The sequence below is a fragment of the Mauremys reevesii genome, linkage group 8 (assembly GCF_016161935.1).
Source record: "Mauremys reevesii isolate NIE-2019 linkage group 8, ASM1616193v1, whole genome shotgun sequence".
Taxonomy (NCBI): domain Eukaryota; kingdom Metazoa; phylum Chordata; order Testudines; family Geoemydidae; genus Mauremys; species Mauremys reevesii.
This window is the reverse complement of record NC_052630.1, coordinates 85270335-85284511: the sequence shown is the minus strand read 5'-3', so window position 1 is coordinate 85284511 and position 14177 is coordinate 85270335. Positions and strand designations below refer to the sequence as shown.

The window sequence follows — 14177 nt, the reverse complement described above, 5'->3', positions numbered from 1 at the left end:
TTTAAGAGTTAAAAAGAAATAAATGCATATTAGAAGATGTAAGAAATGCATTCTGAATTAGTATATGCATCAATGGATATTGATTGCTGAGATGGCAAAAAAATTGTCACCCGGCAATCAGTGCCTAGCAACTGCAAGAAATCAATGCCATAAGTAATACACACCTTCTCTACAGAGAAAGCTTTTTCATATTTTGAAAATAAATGTTAACGTATTGAGCAATGGAGAAAACTTTCATTTAAAACTGGATAAAGTACTAATAAAAAAAAAAAGTACCGTAGGGAATAATCCAGTACTGCAAGTGGATTAGCTAGATTATTTAATGTCTTATCCATTTCTAATTTCTATGATTGCCCTGTTGTGGTAAAGTGTAAGCAAATGAACACAAGGTCCACATGTAGAAAGAAGGGAACTTTTGCTAGGGATGTCTGGTTTTTAGGGAGTCAACTATAACAACATTAGAGTTGGGCCCCACCCACAGAGTTTGACTACAAACTCTCAAACAATGTAGGAATGTTCAGATTCCAGTACGGGGGCCCCATTTCCAACCAATGTGTCAGTTTGTTTAAATACAAGTAAGCAAGTAACTACAAGGAGAGTGGCAGAAGTAACTGTCAGAAACTGATTAAGAAGCAATAATTGTATTATATAGCCTTCAAACAGACAATGACTAAATATGAATACTCATGGCCTGGATACTATGATAGATGGAAAGAATCTTTCAGATGTACAGAGCAATATTAAAACCTGTAAGCGAGCTCAATCCTCCAATCCTCTGTAACAGAGGCATGAGAACCGAATCAAAAATCATAAATCACAGGCTTAAAACTTTAAAAAAATCATTTGTCTGAAGATATTTCACTTACCATTTTTACAAATTACACCTAAATTTAGCACAACTCAGATTAGAAAAAAAGAACTATACTTCCGCTGTGCATCACATAGCATTGTCTGTACAGTCACTGGCAGTTTTCCCTTTATAGCCCAGTATCAGAGGGGAAGCCATGTTAATCTGTATCCACAAAAACAATGAGGAGTCTGGTGGCACTTTAAACACTACATTTATTTGGGCTTAAGCTTTCGTGGGTATAAACCCACTTTTTCAGATGCATGGAGCCATGCCACCAGACTCCTCGTTGCCTTTATAGCCAGGTTTGTTTTGTTTTGACCAGAAGAGGAAAGATAAAATTTTAAAATAAAAGAAAACAGGACTGTACAGCCACACAGAAGGAGCAGGGGAGGATCTGGGGGGCAGATATAGTACCTATGATTCGTTTTTAAAAGTTGACTAGATGTAGACACCAATTTAAAAGTTTTGCTTTGTATACTTTTCACTCTGAACCTGGCTTATGAAAAATTAAACAACTTAATTTTCAGTGAGAATCGTAAGACTCCTACCTCTTGCCTTCCTCAGCTTCCTGGGAGATTCCTGTCCTGCCTAGCTGGTTTTTAAAGCGAGGCTTTTTATAGAGGCCTATTGGAGTTAGGCAGGCAATTCCCCTTGACTGCGAGTTAGGCTCCTAAGTCACTTAAAAGCTTTTAGCATTATAATAGAGTTACTATGCTGGCTGGGTCTGTGTGCATTACACATCCGACAACAGCCCCGAAAGGGTGTGGTTCCTCCCAGAGGAGGACCCAGGACATAATACTGAGAGGAGGGGGAGGGGAAGGTGCAGGGTTTTGAGTGTGGGCACTATCACCAACAGGAGAGCTGCTTCTGTAACCTGTTCCAGTAATAAAACACATGTTCTGTTATTTACCTAGCTCATGCCTGTGTCACCATTTCAGGACTTTGCCTGCTTGTGCCAACCCACAAGAGAGGACCAGGTCATGCAACATTTTACCAAACCTACTTAAAGTTAAGCATATTTAATTGCTTTGTTGAATTATGACCCCAGGCCCTTTCTGAACTGTGAACTAAGGCTGTAGCTTCTAACCAGGCTCAAGCTGCCTCCAGAACAACCAGTGAGAGCCATGAGAGTAGCTGCTGTTTAGCACAGCAGTAAGTGTCCTTGGAAGGCTGACCAACACAGGAGACATTTGTTAGGTTAAAACTACTAGAACAGCTCTCAGAAAGCCTTGGCTGGGATGATTTAGTTGGTGTTGGTCCTGCTTTAAGCAGGGGATTGGGCTAGATGACCTCCTGAGATCTCTTCCAACCCTAATATTCAAAATATTCTATGATCAGATAGAAAAAAACTGCCAAGCCTCAATTGAATAAGATCCTGCAATAAGTACAGATTAACAAAATACACTAGCCAGGAGGCAAAATATTTAGCTTAAAAAACATCTTTAAAAAGAAGTATTTGAGATAGGAGATGATCAATTAAAGGAGCATCTTTTGAAGACATGATTTTAAGTTGCTTTTCTATTTAGGCAAAATAGAGAGAGAGAGAGAGAGCAGACTGTTAAATAGGCTTTTGAATATTAAGCCCGTGAGTTTTGTTTATATAGTTATCAGTGACAAGCACAGTACAAAGACTTAGATTAAAAAAAAATAATAATAGTTTTGACTTCTATGGCATTTTTCTTCTGTGAACCTCCAAGTACTTTAATTCATTTATTTTATACCTCACAAGTGCTGTTATCACTCCTATTTTATAAATGGAGAAAATGAGGCACAGATGGCATGAGGCCAGAACCTAAATTTCTGGGCAATTTGGGAGAGCAAGGAATACAGTCTGGCCACAAGTAACTTCCTCAGGGTCACACAGGAAATCAGCAGCAAAGACCAGGATAGAAAGCAGGTCTCTCTTTACCTTCAGCACCAAGAACTTTCTACTTCCCTTATTATTACCAGTTTGTATCAAGTGTATTGCTCTGACCAAAGAAAATTGTATTTTCACTCTCTGCTTGCTTTTAACATTAAAATAGAAACAGGTATTTAATGTTAATAATTTTAAGTTTGTGCATTAGGGAATAAGAGAATGATTACTATTATTTCAATTATCCAATTGTCTTTTCTTGAATTCTTTCATTTTGCTAAATTTTAATACTTAGAAAAAACACTGTGTCATGTCTGACTGCTCACATAATATTTTAGAACTGATCATTAGTCATTATGCTCAGAAAGCCTGATTAAAAACTGATGGAGTAATACAATCTGAAGTTACCCAGATAAAAAAATTAAGACTAGTATTTCTTATCCTAAGTATTTTAGGAGATTAGAATAAAAAAAAGAAGAAAGTTTGTTGTCAGAAGTTAGCAAGTTTCATAACAAACAAACAAAAATTAGGAAGATGTTGTACCTTCCTAACCAAGCAAATGTTTAAAAACAAGAACATAACTGTAATAATATACAGCATAATCATTTGTTTTCATTCTAATTGTAACTTTAATTTTATAAATACTTCAAATGTGCATTAATGTTCTGGATACTTGCAATTAAGTTATGCAGAAGAGATAATGGTAATGTAGTATAGCAAACCGGCAGGGATAACTCAAAGTCATACTACTTACTTCCAGGTCTTGATCTTGCAACTTGATGCATATGGGCAGACTGCCATGGCACCAGCATGCAACAACTGCAGGATCAGTGTTTTATTTAAGATCGAATACAAAATGCTTACCAAAACTGCCCAGTTATTTGTATGCCCACTTCTAAAAAACTGTTCTGCTTGGTCCTGAAAGAGACAAACAATATTGGAACATGTGTGTAGAAAAAAAACTTAGGAAAAAAACTACAATACAGCACTTTTTTGGGGGAGAGGAGGGTTGGTTGGTTCTACAAAATATAAAATGTTAATGTCATATGCAATTAAAACCTTAAACCAGCTAAATAGAAAACATGACTTTTTCTGGTTTATAATACCCCTCCTGATGCCTGAGAAAAGGTTGCATTCTATATTCTGTTTGGGCTATTCTGTCTACATTAAAATCAGACAAGTAATCTGGTTCTCTCACAAACTCCGTATCAAAGCTTGGTATCACATCAAGAAACACTTGGCTGGCAATGAAAACAAAACCAGTGAACTTCAGAGTGGTGGTGGTGATGGAAAGAGAGAAGCAGCAAACTAGGATAGGGAGAAATGAAATGAAAAAGAAACATTGCACTCTGTCCAAGAGGGCAATATCTAGGAAAGATTAAAATCCCAGAATCTTTCCATTTACAAGCCTCTAATCAGGTGTTAAACAGGAACAGATGAAATGCTTCCTTAAAGTGAAGAGCCTTGGTGAAGTTTTTCCTTTCACTATCCCCACTCCCTTAAAGAATACCAGATAGGAAAATAAAAGACCCCACACATTTAAATCAGTTTTAAAGTAAAGACCAGATTATGTTGGACCTTCTAACATAGAAGCACAAGTACAATGATTAATAAACAATGAAAATAGCTTTATGCAGTGTTGTTATAGCTCTGTTGGTCCCAGAATATTAGAGCGACAAGGTGGGTGAATGAACTTCTGTAGCTGAACGAGACAAACTTTTGAGCTACACGGAGCTCTTCTTTGCAGCTCTGAATGGTAACTTTTATAAGGTTCTAAAATTTGTGTATTTAAAGTACTTGATCTTATTTCCATTAGCTATTTTGTCACATTTTATTAATCTTGTTAACCGTGCATTATAGAAATCATTTGACAGTGAAGTTTACTGCTTTATCAAAATGTTAATATGGGATTCATGTTGGACTATAAACATCATATCTGGATTTAAAGTGAGCAGTATGTAAAAAGGTATAATTACTGAAATATGAAAAAGGCAAAACTGTAATGATTCCTGATCAAGGGACAATATTTGATTAACTCCTTCAGTTTATAAAAACATGAAGCTCTGAAAAATTCACATGCAAGAAATACACAAATTAATCATAATATATCTGGATTGATCACAAAAGTGAACAATATTATTCCTGTATGTTTAACCAAACAAGAACAGTTTACTGGAAACTGAGAACCCCAACTGGCAAATAACTCAAAAGGATTAAAAAAAAACAAAACCAAAAACAACCCACCACCTCCCGATATTATATTCCTATTCAAAGAGAATTGGTGCATGCGAACGAATATGAAAATTAATTTTGATGCAGCTTAATTAGTTGTTTAGAATTATTACACAGTTTAAACAAGACATAGTGCATATAAGAACAGCCATACTGGGTCAGACAAAAGGTCTATCTAGCCCAGTATCCTTTCTTCAGACAGTGGCCAATGCCAGGCTGCCCCAGAGGGAATGAACAGACAGGTTATTATCAAGTGATCCATCCCCTGTGTGGAGGCCAAGAATTAATTAATATAGGTTTGAAGGGATCTTAATGTATGTTAGAAGTTAACGTGACCCTGCATGCTGTAAGGTATGTGGTACAAAGAGAATTGTGTGAAGAGTCATTACGACCTTGTGAATTGCAGTCTTGTTTTCTGTTCTAGTATTGCAGACAAATAAGATAGCGAATAGGCTTATGTATAAACAAATGCAAATGTTTATCTTCAATGTCTCCAAGATTACTAACCATTGTCTGCTAGAAAGGTATAAAGATTGTTATGAATTGTTTACTAATTGAGAGAGATCCGTCCGGGACAAGGGGTAACCCAGTTTCTGACACACTCTCCCTCTTGTGTTCACTAGAGTAATTAATAAAGTATTTTGATTTTGCTGCACCCAAACAAAAAGCGAGAACTTAGTTTTTCTTCGACAATTTCCCATGGCGCCACAATAAAGGTAAGAGACCTTTTAAAATCTCTATTGGGGTGTCGAAGAAGGACTGTCTGTGGAGGACGTCTGTTTCTGCTGGGCTCACGCCATCTAAACTTATTAACTGTGCAGCAGAATCAAATGCAAAGTGGTATTGGGGAGAGGCCCCAATAAGGTTAGTTTGTAGCAGTACTGGGAACTACTGAGTTGGCCAACAAGTACATGCATAAGGTAATGCATAAGTAAATGCATTAAAATGCACCGGTGCTGAGGGGTTTTTTTACCGCCTCAAGAGGGGTTGTCATACCGCCTCATAGTATTGGTCCAAACCAGGTAACAATGCATCTTGGTTAAAAAAAAAAAAAAAAATTAAAAAAATTAAAAAAAAATTAAAAAAAAAAAGAGAGGCCTTGGTGTGTGTGTGTGTGTATACCTGTGTGAGTGCATGCTGTAAGGTATGTGGTACAAAAAGAATTGTGTAAAGAGTCATTACGACCTTGTGAATTGCAGTCTTGTTTTCTGTTCTAGTATTGCAGACAAATAAGATAGCGAATAGGCTTATGTATAAACAAATGCAAATGTTTATCTTCAATGTCTCCAAGATTACTAACCATTGTCTGCTAGAAAGGTATAAAGATTGTTATGAATTGTTTACTAATTGAGAGAGATCCGTCCAGGACAAGGGGTAACCCAGTTCCTGACACTCTCTCCCTCTTGTGTTCACTAGAGTAATTAATAAAGTATTTTGATTTTGCTGCACCCAAACAAAAAGCAAAAACTTAGTTTTTCTTCAACACCTGTCACTCAGTCTCAGCTTCTGGCAAACAGAGGCTAGGGACACCATCCCTGCCCATTCTGACTAATAGCCATTGATGGACCTATCTGCCATAAATTTATCTAGTTCCATTTTGAACCCTGTTATAGGGTTTGGCCTTCACCACATCCTCTGGCAAAGAGTTCCACAAGTTGACTGTGCGTTGCGTGAAGAAATACTTCCTTTTGTTTGTTTTAAACCTGCTGCCTATTAATTTCATTTGGTGCCCTCTAGTTCTTTAGAATCAGTTATTTCCATTTTTTATAAGCTTAACATGTACATTTACATAAATATGTGTATTTATACTGTGAGAGTTGGTCAACCGGGAGGATTTCCAAGCTCAGGTATAGGAGAAGAAAGCAAATACACCTCTACCCCAATATAATGCGGCCCTCGGGAGACACAAAATCTCACCGCGTTATAGGTGAGACTGCGTTATATCAAACTTGCTTTGCCCCCCCCGTTCCTTGTTCCCTGACCACCCTCTCCAGTGACCCCCATCCCTAATCACCCCGGGACCCCACCCAACCCCCCTGCTCCCTGTCCCCTGACTGCTCCGACCCCTATCCACACACACACACACCCCACACACACACAGGCACTCACAGGCAGCAGCGGGAAGCAGAGCAGCCCGGCCCCAGCCCACTCCACTCCACCACCTCCCAGCCATGGCGCTCCGCTTCTTGCCCCCGGTTATCTGCGTGGAGATTGGGGAAAGGATGCCCCCCTCACACTCACCTGCAGCAGGAAGTGGAGCGACGCGGCCCCAGTCCACTCCACTTTCCTTTCCCCAGCCCCAGCTGTGTCGCTGGGAGGCAGCTGGGGAAGGTCCTGCCTGGCGGGAAGTGGAGCGCCACGGCTGGGAGCTGGCGGAGTGGAGCTGGCTGGGGCCGGGCTGCTCCGCTTCCCACCACCAGTGAGTGCGGAGAGGTTGGGGAAACGACGCCCTCCGCACTCACCTGCGGCGGGAAGCAGAGCAACGCAGCCCCAACCCGCTCCACTCCGCCATCTCCCAGCCGCAGCGCTCCGCTTCCCGCCGCACGTGAGTGTGGGGAGGTTGGGGAAAGGACAGCCCCCGTACTCACCTACGGCAGGAAACGGAGCGCTGCGGCTGGGAGCTGGCGGAGTGGAGTGGGCTGGGGCTGGGGCTGGGCTGCTCCGCTTCCACCACTGCTAGTGAGTGCAGGGGGATCACTTCCCCCAAGCCCTGTCCCCCGAGCGACTCGGCTGGGACCCGGGCAAGGGAAACAGAGCAGGCTGCTCCTGGCCCCCCGCTAATCCCCCAGGCCCCTCTGGGACCCTGGGAGGGAGCCCCTGACTGCCCCCGAGACCCTCTGCCCCTTATCAAACTGCTTGGCCCCGGCCTAGCACCCTTAACATACCGCTCAGAGCAACATGTCAGAGCTTTACCACCTTGTATGTGAACCCATTTTATATTGGGGTAGCGGTGTACTGAAAAACAAAACAACCAGGGATTATCCTTCAGTGCTTGGGCTAGAAGGGGTTGAGGGCAGCTCGAGGTATCTAGAGGTTTAAAAGGAATTTTAGAGCAAGAAACAGAGACTCTCAAATAAATCGGACGCTCCGGGCTCGCAGAAAGCAGGCGGCAGATCTGACGGGGTTCGGCAGAACTTTACACGCACGGAGGAGAGGAAGGGGTGGGCAGGGTTATGGCCTCTCTGCAACGCTGCAGTGGGGGCTGCAGAGGCTTATCCCTCCCCAGCACGGCAGCCGCCCCCGTGCGTGGAGTCAGTGCAGGGGCAGGTCCATCGACGCAGCCCACGGGCCTGGCGCTCGAGTCACCCCCATGGGGCCAGGGGCGGTGCTGGACAGCCCAACGCGCTCCCCTACCTGGATCCCATCAGGAGCTGCCGACCCGCAGCACGCCCAGAGCAGGGCGGCGGCGGCTGCCGGGAGCCAGCGGGGAGCAGGCAGGGCAGCGGCCATAGCACCCGGCTTCACAACAGGAAGAGGCGGGGAGGACGCGTCCCCAACCCCGCCGTAAAGCAGCTCCGGGCCGCCTGGGCGAGCCTCCCTGCTCCCATCGCCCCGCCTCCCCGCGGCTGCGCTTGCTGCGGCAGAGCCGCTCGCTGCCTCGCCCTGTGCCTGGGCGCGCTGAGGTACCGCGGTGGGGTCCGCTTCTCCCGGCTGCTTGGCTCTCCCGCCCGGGCAGCCATGGCGGGAAAAACTTATCCAGGGTAAATACAGATAGTAGCACTGGGGACCCCGTCTAAGATCAGGGCTCCTAGCCACTAGGTAACACGAAATAAATGGTTCCTGGTGGAGGAATGAACACTCATTTAGAGACCCAAGAGAGCGAAACAAGAATATAATGGAAAGCTCCTTTAAACACTCACTGTATGTGTGGTGTGTTACACACACGCTACAAACAACGTGATTGCAGAGTGAAGCACTCAAGAATTAGGAAATGCCATATTTGTGGGGTGGGATTCACAAGGGGGATTTAAGCACTGCAATTATCAGTGTTGCTACACTTAACGTTTAGGTGCCCTGGCACCCACCTAGTGAAATTTACAGCCCTAAGTTGTAGGCACCTAAGCTCCCTATTCAATGCATGGGAAGAGAGTGAGGTGCCTAAACATAGGATTCACAAAAGCCAGCAAACTGAGCAGAGAGCTGCCTAAATTAGCCAGTAGGAAATGCTGAAGAAAAGGGGGCTGCCTCACTTCCTCCCTTCAAAGGGAGTTAGGTGCCTATATTCATTTGGGATCCCCAACCACTCTCTTCTGGAGTTAAACCAGGTCAGTCCTTTTTCAGGAAAAAGGGAGAAAGTGCCACTCTAACAGCCTTCTGGTCAGCGCAGTCACCCACAGTGTAAGAAACCTAAGTTCACTTCCCCCTTCTGCCAGAGGTGGAGAAGAGATCTGAATTTAAGGTCTCCCATCTCCTAGATGAGTGCCATAACCGCAAGGATAGGAGTTAATCTAGGGCCTGACTCCCTCAATCTCTCCTCTTGAATTTGTTACACTCTCTTTAAATATTTAAGTAGTCAGTGAGAGAACCGGAATAACTCTGTACCCAGTGGGTAGGGCACAAAGGTGGGAGATCCAGATTTCAGCTGGCTCCAACAATATTTAATGATTTATACACAGTGGAACAGCTTCAGAAGGACAGATTGAGACACATCCCCCAAAACATAACCAATATTGCAGCATTTAGTGCCTGAGAGGTAGGAGACCCAAATTCAAACCCCTTCCGCACACACCTGCTGCCCATTTTGTGTAGCTTTAGATCACACCTGACAGATTGGGCTCAGTGGACAATATTAGGCAGGAAGTTTTAACTGCCCAATCTTAACACTAGTCCAAGGAACCATAAATGCTCCCAACTCTAATCAAAGGCCACGGTGCCCTAACTGTCCTAAGCTAGGATAGAGAGCCTTACTGGCTCCCAGTACTAACCAAGGCTGAGGAGCACTAACTGCCCCATCCCTAACCCTGGGCTGGGGAGCCCTAGGGTATATCTACACTGCAGCTGGGAGTAACCCTCTCATCCTGGGTAGACAGACTCACACTAGCAGTGTGGACTTTGCAGCTCAGGCTGCAGTTTGGACTCTCAAGCCTAAGGGGTTGAGCCCCGCTAGCATGAGCCTGTCTTCCTGGGCTGGGAGACGCATTCCCAGCTGCAGAGTAGACCTACCCTTACAGGCCCTAATCATAAACTAGGGAGCCCTACTGGACCAAGCCCTAAATCTAGGCTGGGGAGCTTAACTGCCCCCCATAACTGACCCAATCCTAAATGTAACTCCAACCCTAACTGCCCAAACTAACCCATACACCAGGGAGCCCTACTAACCCCAGTCCTAGTCTGTGGAGATCTAATAACCCCAAACCCTAACTCTGTGTCAGGATGGCCTGACTGCCCCAACTATAATAATAGTTCGGCGAGCCTTACTGATTCCAGCCCAACCCTAGGCTGCAGAGCCTTAGCTGCCCCTACCTTAACCCCAGGCTGAAGTGGACTAACTGCCCCTCCCCTCACCCTAAACTAGGAAGCATTGTCACCCCAAAGCCTGCCCCTAGGCTAGGGAGGCCTAACTGCCTCCAACACTAACCATAGGCTGCACTCTGGCATAGGATTCAGGTGGGGGCTCAGGGAGCTCTACCTGTTCCATCTCTAACCCTGGGCAAAGGAGGCCTAACTACCCCAACCCTACTCCTAGGCCAGGGAACCCCAGGTACTATAACCCTAGGTTGGAGAGCTCTAACTACCCCAACCCTATAAAGGAGAGCCCTACCAACCTCAACCCTAATCCTAGGCTGGGGAGGGGTACCAGCCCCATCCCTAAAACTAGGTCAGGGAAGGAACCCTACCAACTCCAGCCCTAATCTCCGAGTGAGGCCTAACCATAGGCCATGATAACCTAGAAGCCCTCCCCCACCAAAGGTTAGAGTTGGGGCAAAGTACCCCAGCCCTGAGCCTAGGCTGGGCTGGGATGTGTTAACATTATTGCAGAAAATTTCCCACAGTTATGAGCTATCTGTATGATTCTCCTCCTATCATTTCGGCATCACTACCCATTGAGGGGGGGAAATAATTTTCTTCCTAAAACATGGGAAATTAGGCTAAATATTTGAGACATAGCTGCTAGGACTGCCTGGGCAGGAATCAACACCTTTGAAAGGAAGACTACGGGGACAATGGCTATCTGCAGAGGCAGCTGAACGTGAGAACACAGCATGATTGTGTCCAGAGAACAAAAACAAAAGAGTGTCAGATGGCTCTATTAAGAGATGAGCTCACAGAGGCTGTCCAGCCAGTGTTTTGGAGCCCACAGTGGGTCTACTGCTCTAAAAACAGCTATTGTTGTATCAGCCAGGCAAGGTACTAACAAACTTCAACAGGACTTTATTTTTAAAATGGAAACTTCTTTACTAAGCTGCTGCTGCACCCTCTGTAACTCTCACTTTGCCTCCTCAACTCCTCCCCTCTCCTTTCAGACTCCCAACAGCCAGTGCTCCCAGTTCTAATAATCAAAAGCAACATCTAAACACCACAGCTATACAGACTGCTTCAAAGTTGTGGCTCAGGCTGGAGTTTTGGCTATGAAGCCTAGGTGGGGTGAACTGGGGGTGGGCCTCAGAGGCAGAGCTCCAGCCTAAGCTACAACTTTGAAGTACTGTCCATACAGCTATATTTAGAGAACTAGCATGAGCCCTGCTAGCCCAAGTCTGTTGACCCAGGCTGGGGGCTTCAGAATGCTGGGTAGACACACTTACAGTTCAGTGCACATACCTGGGAATAAAGGAATCTGCAATATGACTCATGGAGCTCTGACAGCCTGAACTGTCTTAGCCTTTTCTTCTCTAAGGTAACATAAGAACTTTCAGATTCTGTTTGCCAGGTAACTAATAAAAGCCTGCCAGGTGTTTCTGCATATATCTGCTGAGAGCATTGGAGAAAGTACAAGCTTCCTGCAGTAGACTGGCGTGGCTGGATATAGACTAGGCTGGTTACAAGCTGGGGTATATACTAGACTCAGTAACTCTGCGATGAGGGGTACCAGCCCCAGCCCTGAACCTAGGTCAGGGAACTGTAACAACTCCATCTTAAACTTCATCTAGAGAGCCCTACCTGTCCCAACCCTAACCCTAGGTTGGTTTAGTCTAATTGCCCCAGCCCTAACCTTAGGCTAGGCAGGGGTACTAGCCTCAGCCCTAAGCCCAAATCAGGGTACCCTACTGACACCAGCCCTTACCTTCGGCACAGGAAGCCTAACTGACTCAACATAACTGTGGGTCGAGGTAACTTAACTGCTCCAACCCTCATATTATAGTAGTCTCAGATGATGATTCAGCACGTTGTTCGTTTTAAGAACACTTTTGCTGTAGATGTGAGATTCCTAAAAATAGCTACAGTACTGAACCCAAGATTTAAGAATCTAAAGTGCCGTCCAAAATCTAAGAGGGACGAGGTGTGGAGCATACTTTCCTAAGTCTTAAAAGAGCAACACTACAATGCAGAAACTACAGAACCTGAACCACCAAAAAAGAAAAACAACCTTCCACTGGTGGTATCTGACTCAGATGATTAAAATGAACATGTGTCGGTCCACACTGCTTTGGATTGTTATCGAGCAGAACTCGTCATCAGCATGGACGCATGTTCTCTGGAATGGTGGTTGAAGCATGAAGGTACATATGAACCTTTAGCACATCTAGCATGTAAATATCTTGCAATGCCACCTACAATAGTGCCATGCAAACGCGTGTTCTCACTTTCTGATGTGAACAAGAAGCGGGCAGCATTATCTCCTGCAAATGTAAATAAACTTGTTTATCTGAATGATTGGCTGAACAAGAAGTACAACTGAGTGGACTTTTAGGCTCTAAAGTTTTACATTGTTTTATTTTTTAGTGCAATTTTTTTAATTCTACACTTGTAAGTTCAACTTTCATGATAAAGAGATTGCACTACTGTACTTGAATTAGGTGAATTGAAAAATACGATTTCTTTTGTTTTTTACAGTGCAAATATTTGTAATAAAAAATATAAAGTGAGCACTGTACACTTTGTGTTGTGTTGTAATTGAAATCAATATATTTGAAGATGTAGAAAACATCCCAAAATATTTAAATAAATGGTATTCTATTATTGTTAAACAGTGCTATTAATCACATGATTAATTTGTTTAATCACATGAATAATTGCGATTAATTTTTTTAATCAGCCCTAGTTCTTTATATTCAAATAGATCTAAACTTATTTTAGACCAAGGTCTTATAATTTCAACATAGAAATGCTCAGTCTAAACAATTTGGTACTTATTCAGAAAACCTATGTCACATTTTTATATAGTCCTTTATGTTTTGGTTCATTTGTGGCCAGTGATGAGCTGCCAAAATCTTAACAACCGGTTCCCTATAAAAAGTTCTGATTTAAGGGGGAGGTGAGCGGGGGACGGGCCAGGGGAAAGATTCTCGTGGGGCCGGGGCCCCTGCAGGGCCTGGGCCAATTGCCCCACTTGCCCCCTCCCTTTCCCTCTGGCCAGCCCTGGAGCTTGCAGCAGCCCCCACCCCCACCCTGCTGGGCCATTCAAAAAGTGGCAGCAGGACGATTCCAGAGCTCAGCTGAGGTGCCCAGCTGGTGCCGGCGGCTGGCCACGCTGCAGCTGGGGGGAAGCGGGGGAAGGGCCGGGGGAGCCTCAGCCTCCCCAGCTGGGAATCCTGGGAGCAACAGGATGGTCCGGCCCACGGACTGGAGTTCTTTGCCCACCCCCTGGCCCTTTAACAACCAGTTCTCCACAGAGGTCTAATTTTAGCAACCGGTTCTTGAGAACCTGTGGGAACCTGCTTCAGCTCACCACTGTTTGTGGCCAATATAGAACCTCCCTTGCTCTACATTTATATTTTTCTATGTCTAAAATGTCCCTCATGTATGTATTTCAACATCTCTGCTGTTAGTCCTAGAGGAATTGCTACTATATTACCTTTAAATGGAATTCCTTCAATTACTGGTACATCTTGAATAAAATGATTATATGGCTTTTGGTAGCATTTTTTATTATATCCTTTTCAGTGCCTGTAATAATCTATTGTAAATTCTCATCCTGCCTAGTTGCTTGTCAAATTTCCTCCTATAGGCTGATATAGGAATTATTTTTAAGTATATCTACATATACCACATCATCTTCTTCAGGTACTCTTTCTAGAGCTTATGATGTAACCAATGTATCAGCAACCGTTAATGATTTGCATGGCTGATATTCTAATTTTA

General features: G+C 44.0%; 1 protein-coding gene across 3 annotated transcripts in view; it reads right to left on the bottom strand.

The window, feature by feature from the left end:
* PIGK (phosphatidylinositol glycan anchor biosynthesis class K) overlaps positions 1–14177 on the bottom strand; it is a 137887-nt gene that overhangs the window by 110617 nt on the left and 13093 nt on the right. Inside the window, exons 1-2 of one of the 3 annotated variants that reach the window (XM_039486705.1) lie at positions 8292–8471; positions 3570–3623 (exon numbers count right to left, since the gene is read on the bottom strand). In XM_039486705.1, the coding sequence (XP_039342639.1) occupies positions 3570–3623; positions 8292–8387 (150 nt within the window). In that variant the 5' untranslated portion in view covers positions 8388–8471. Of the gene's footprint in view, positions 1–3569; positions 3624–8291; positions 8472–14177 lie in introns of those variants that run through there. The other 2 variants (XM_039486702.1, XM_039486704.1) reach the window with 2 other exon arrangements.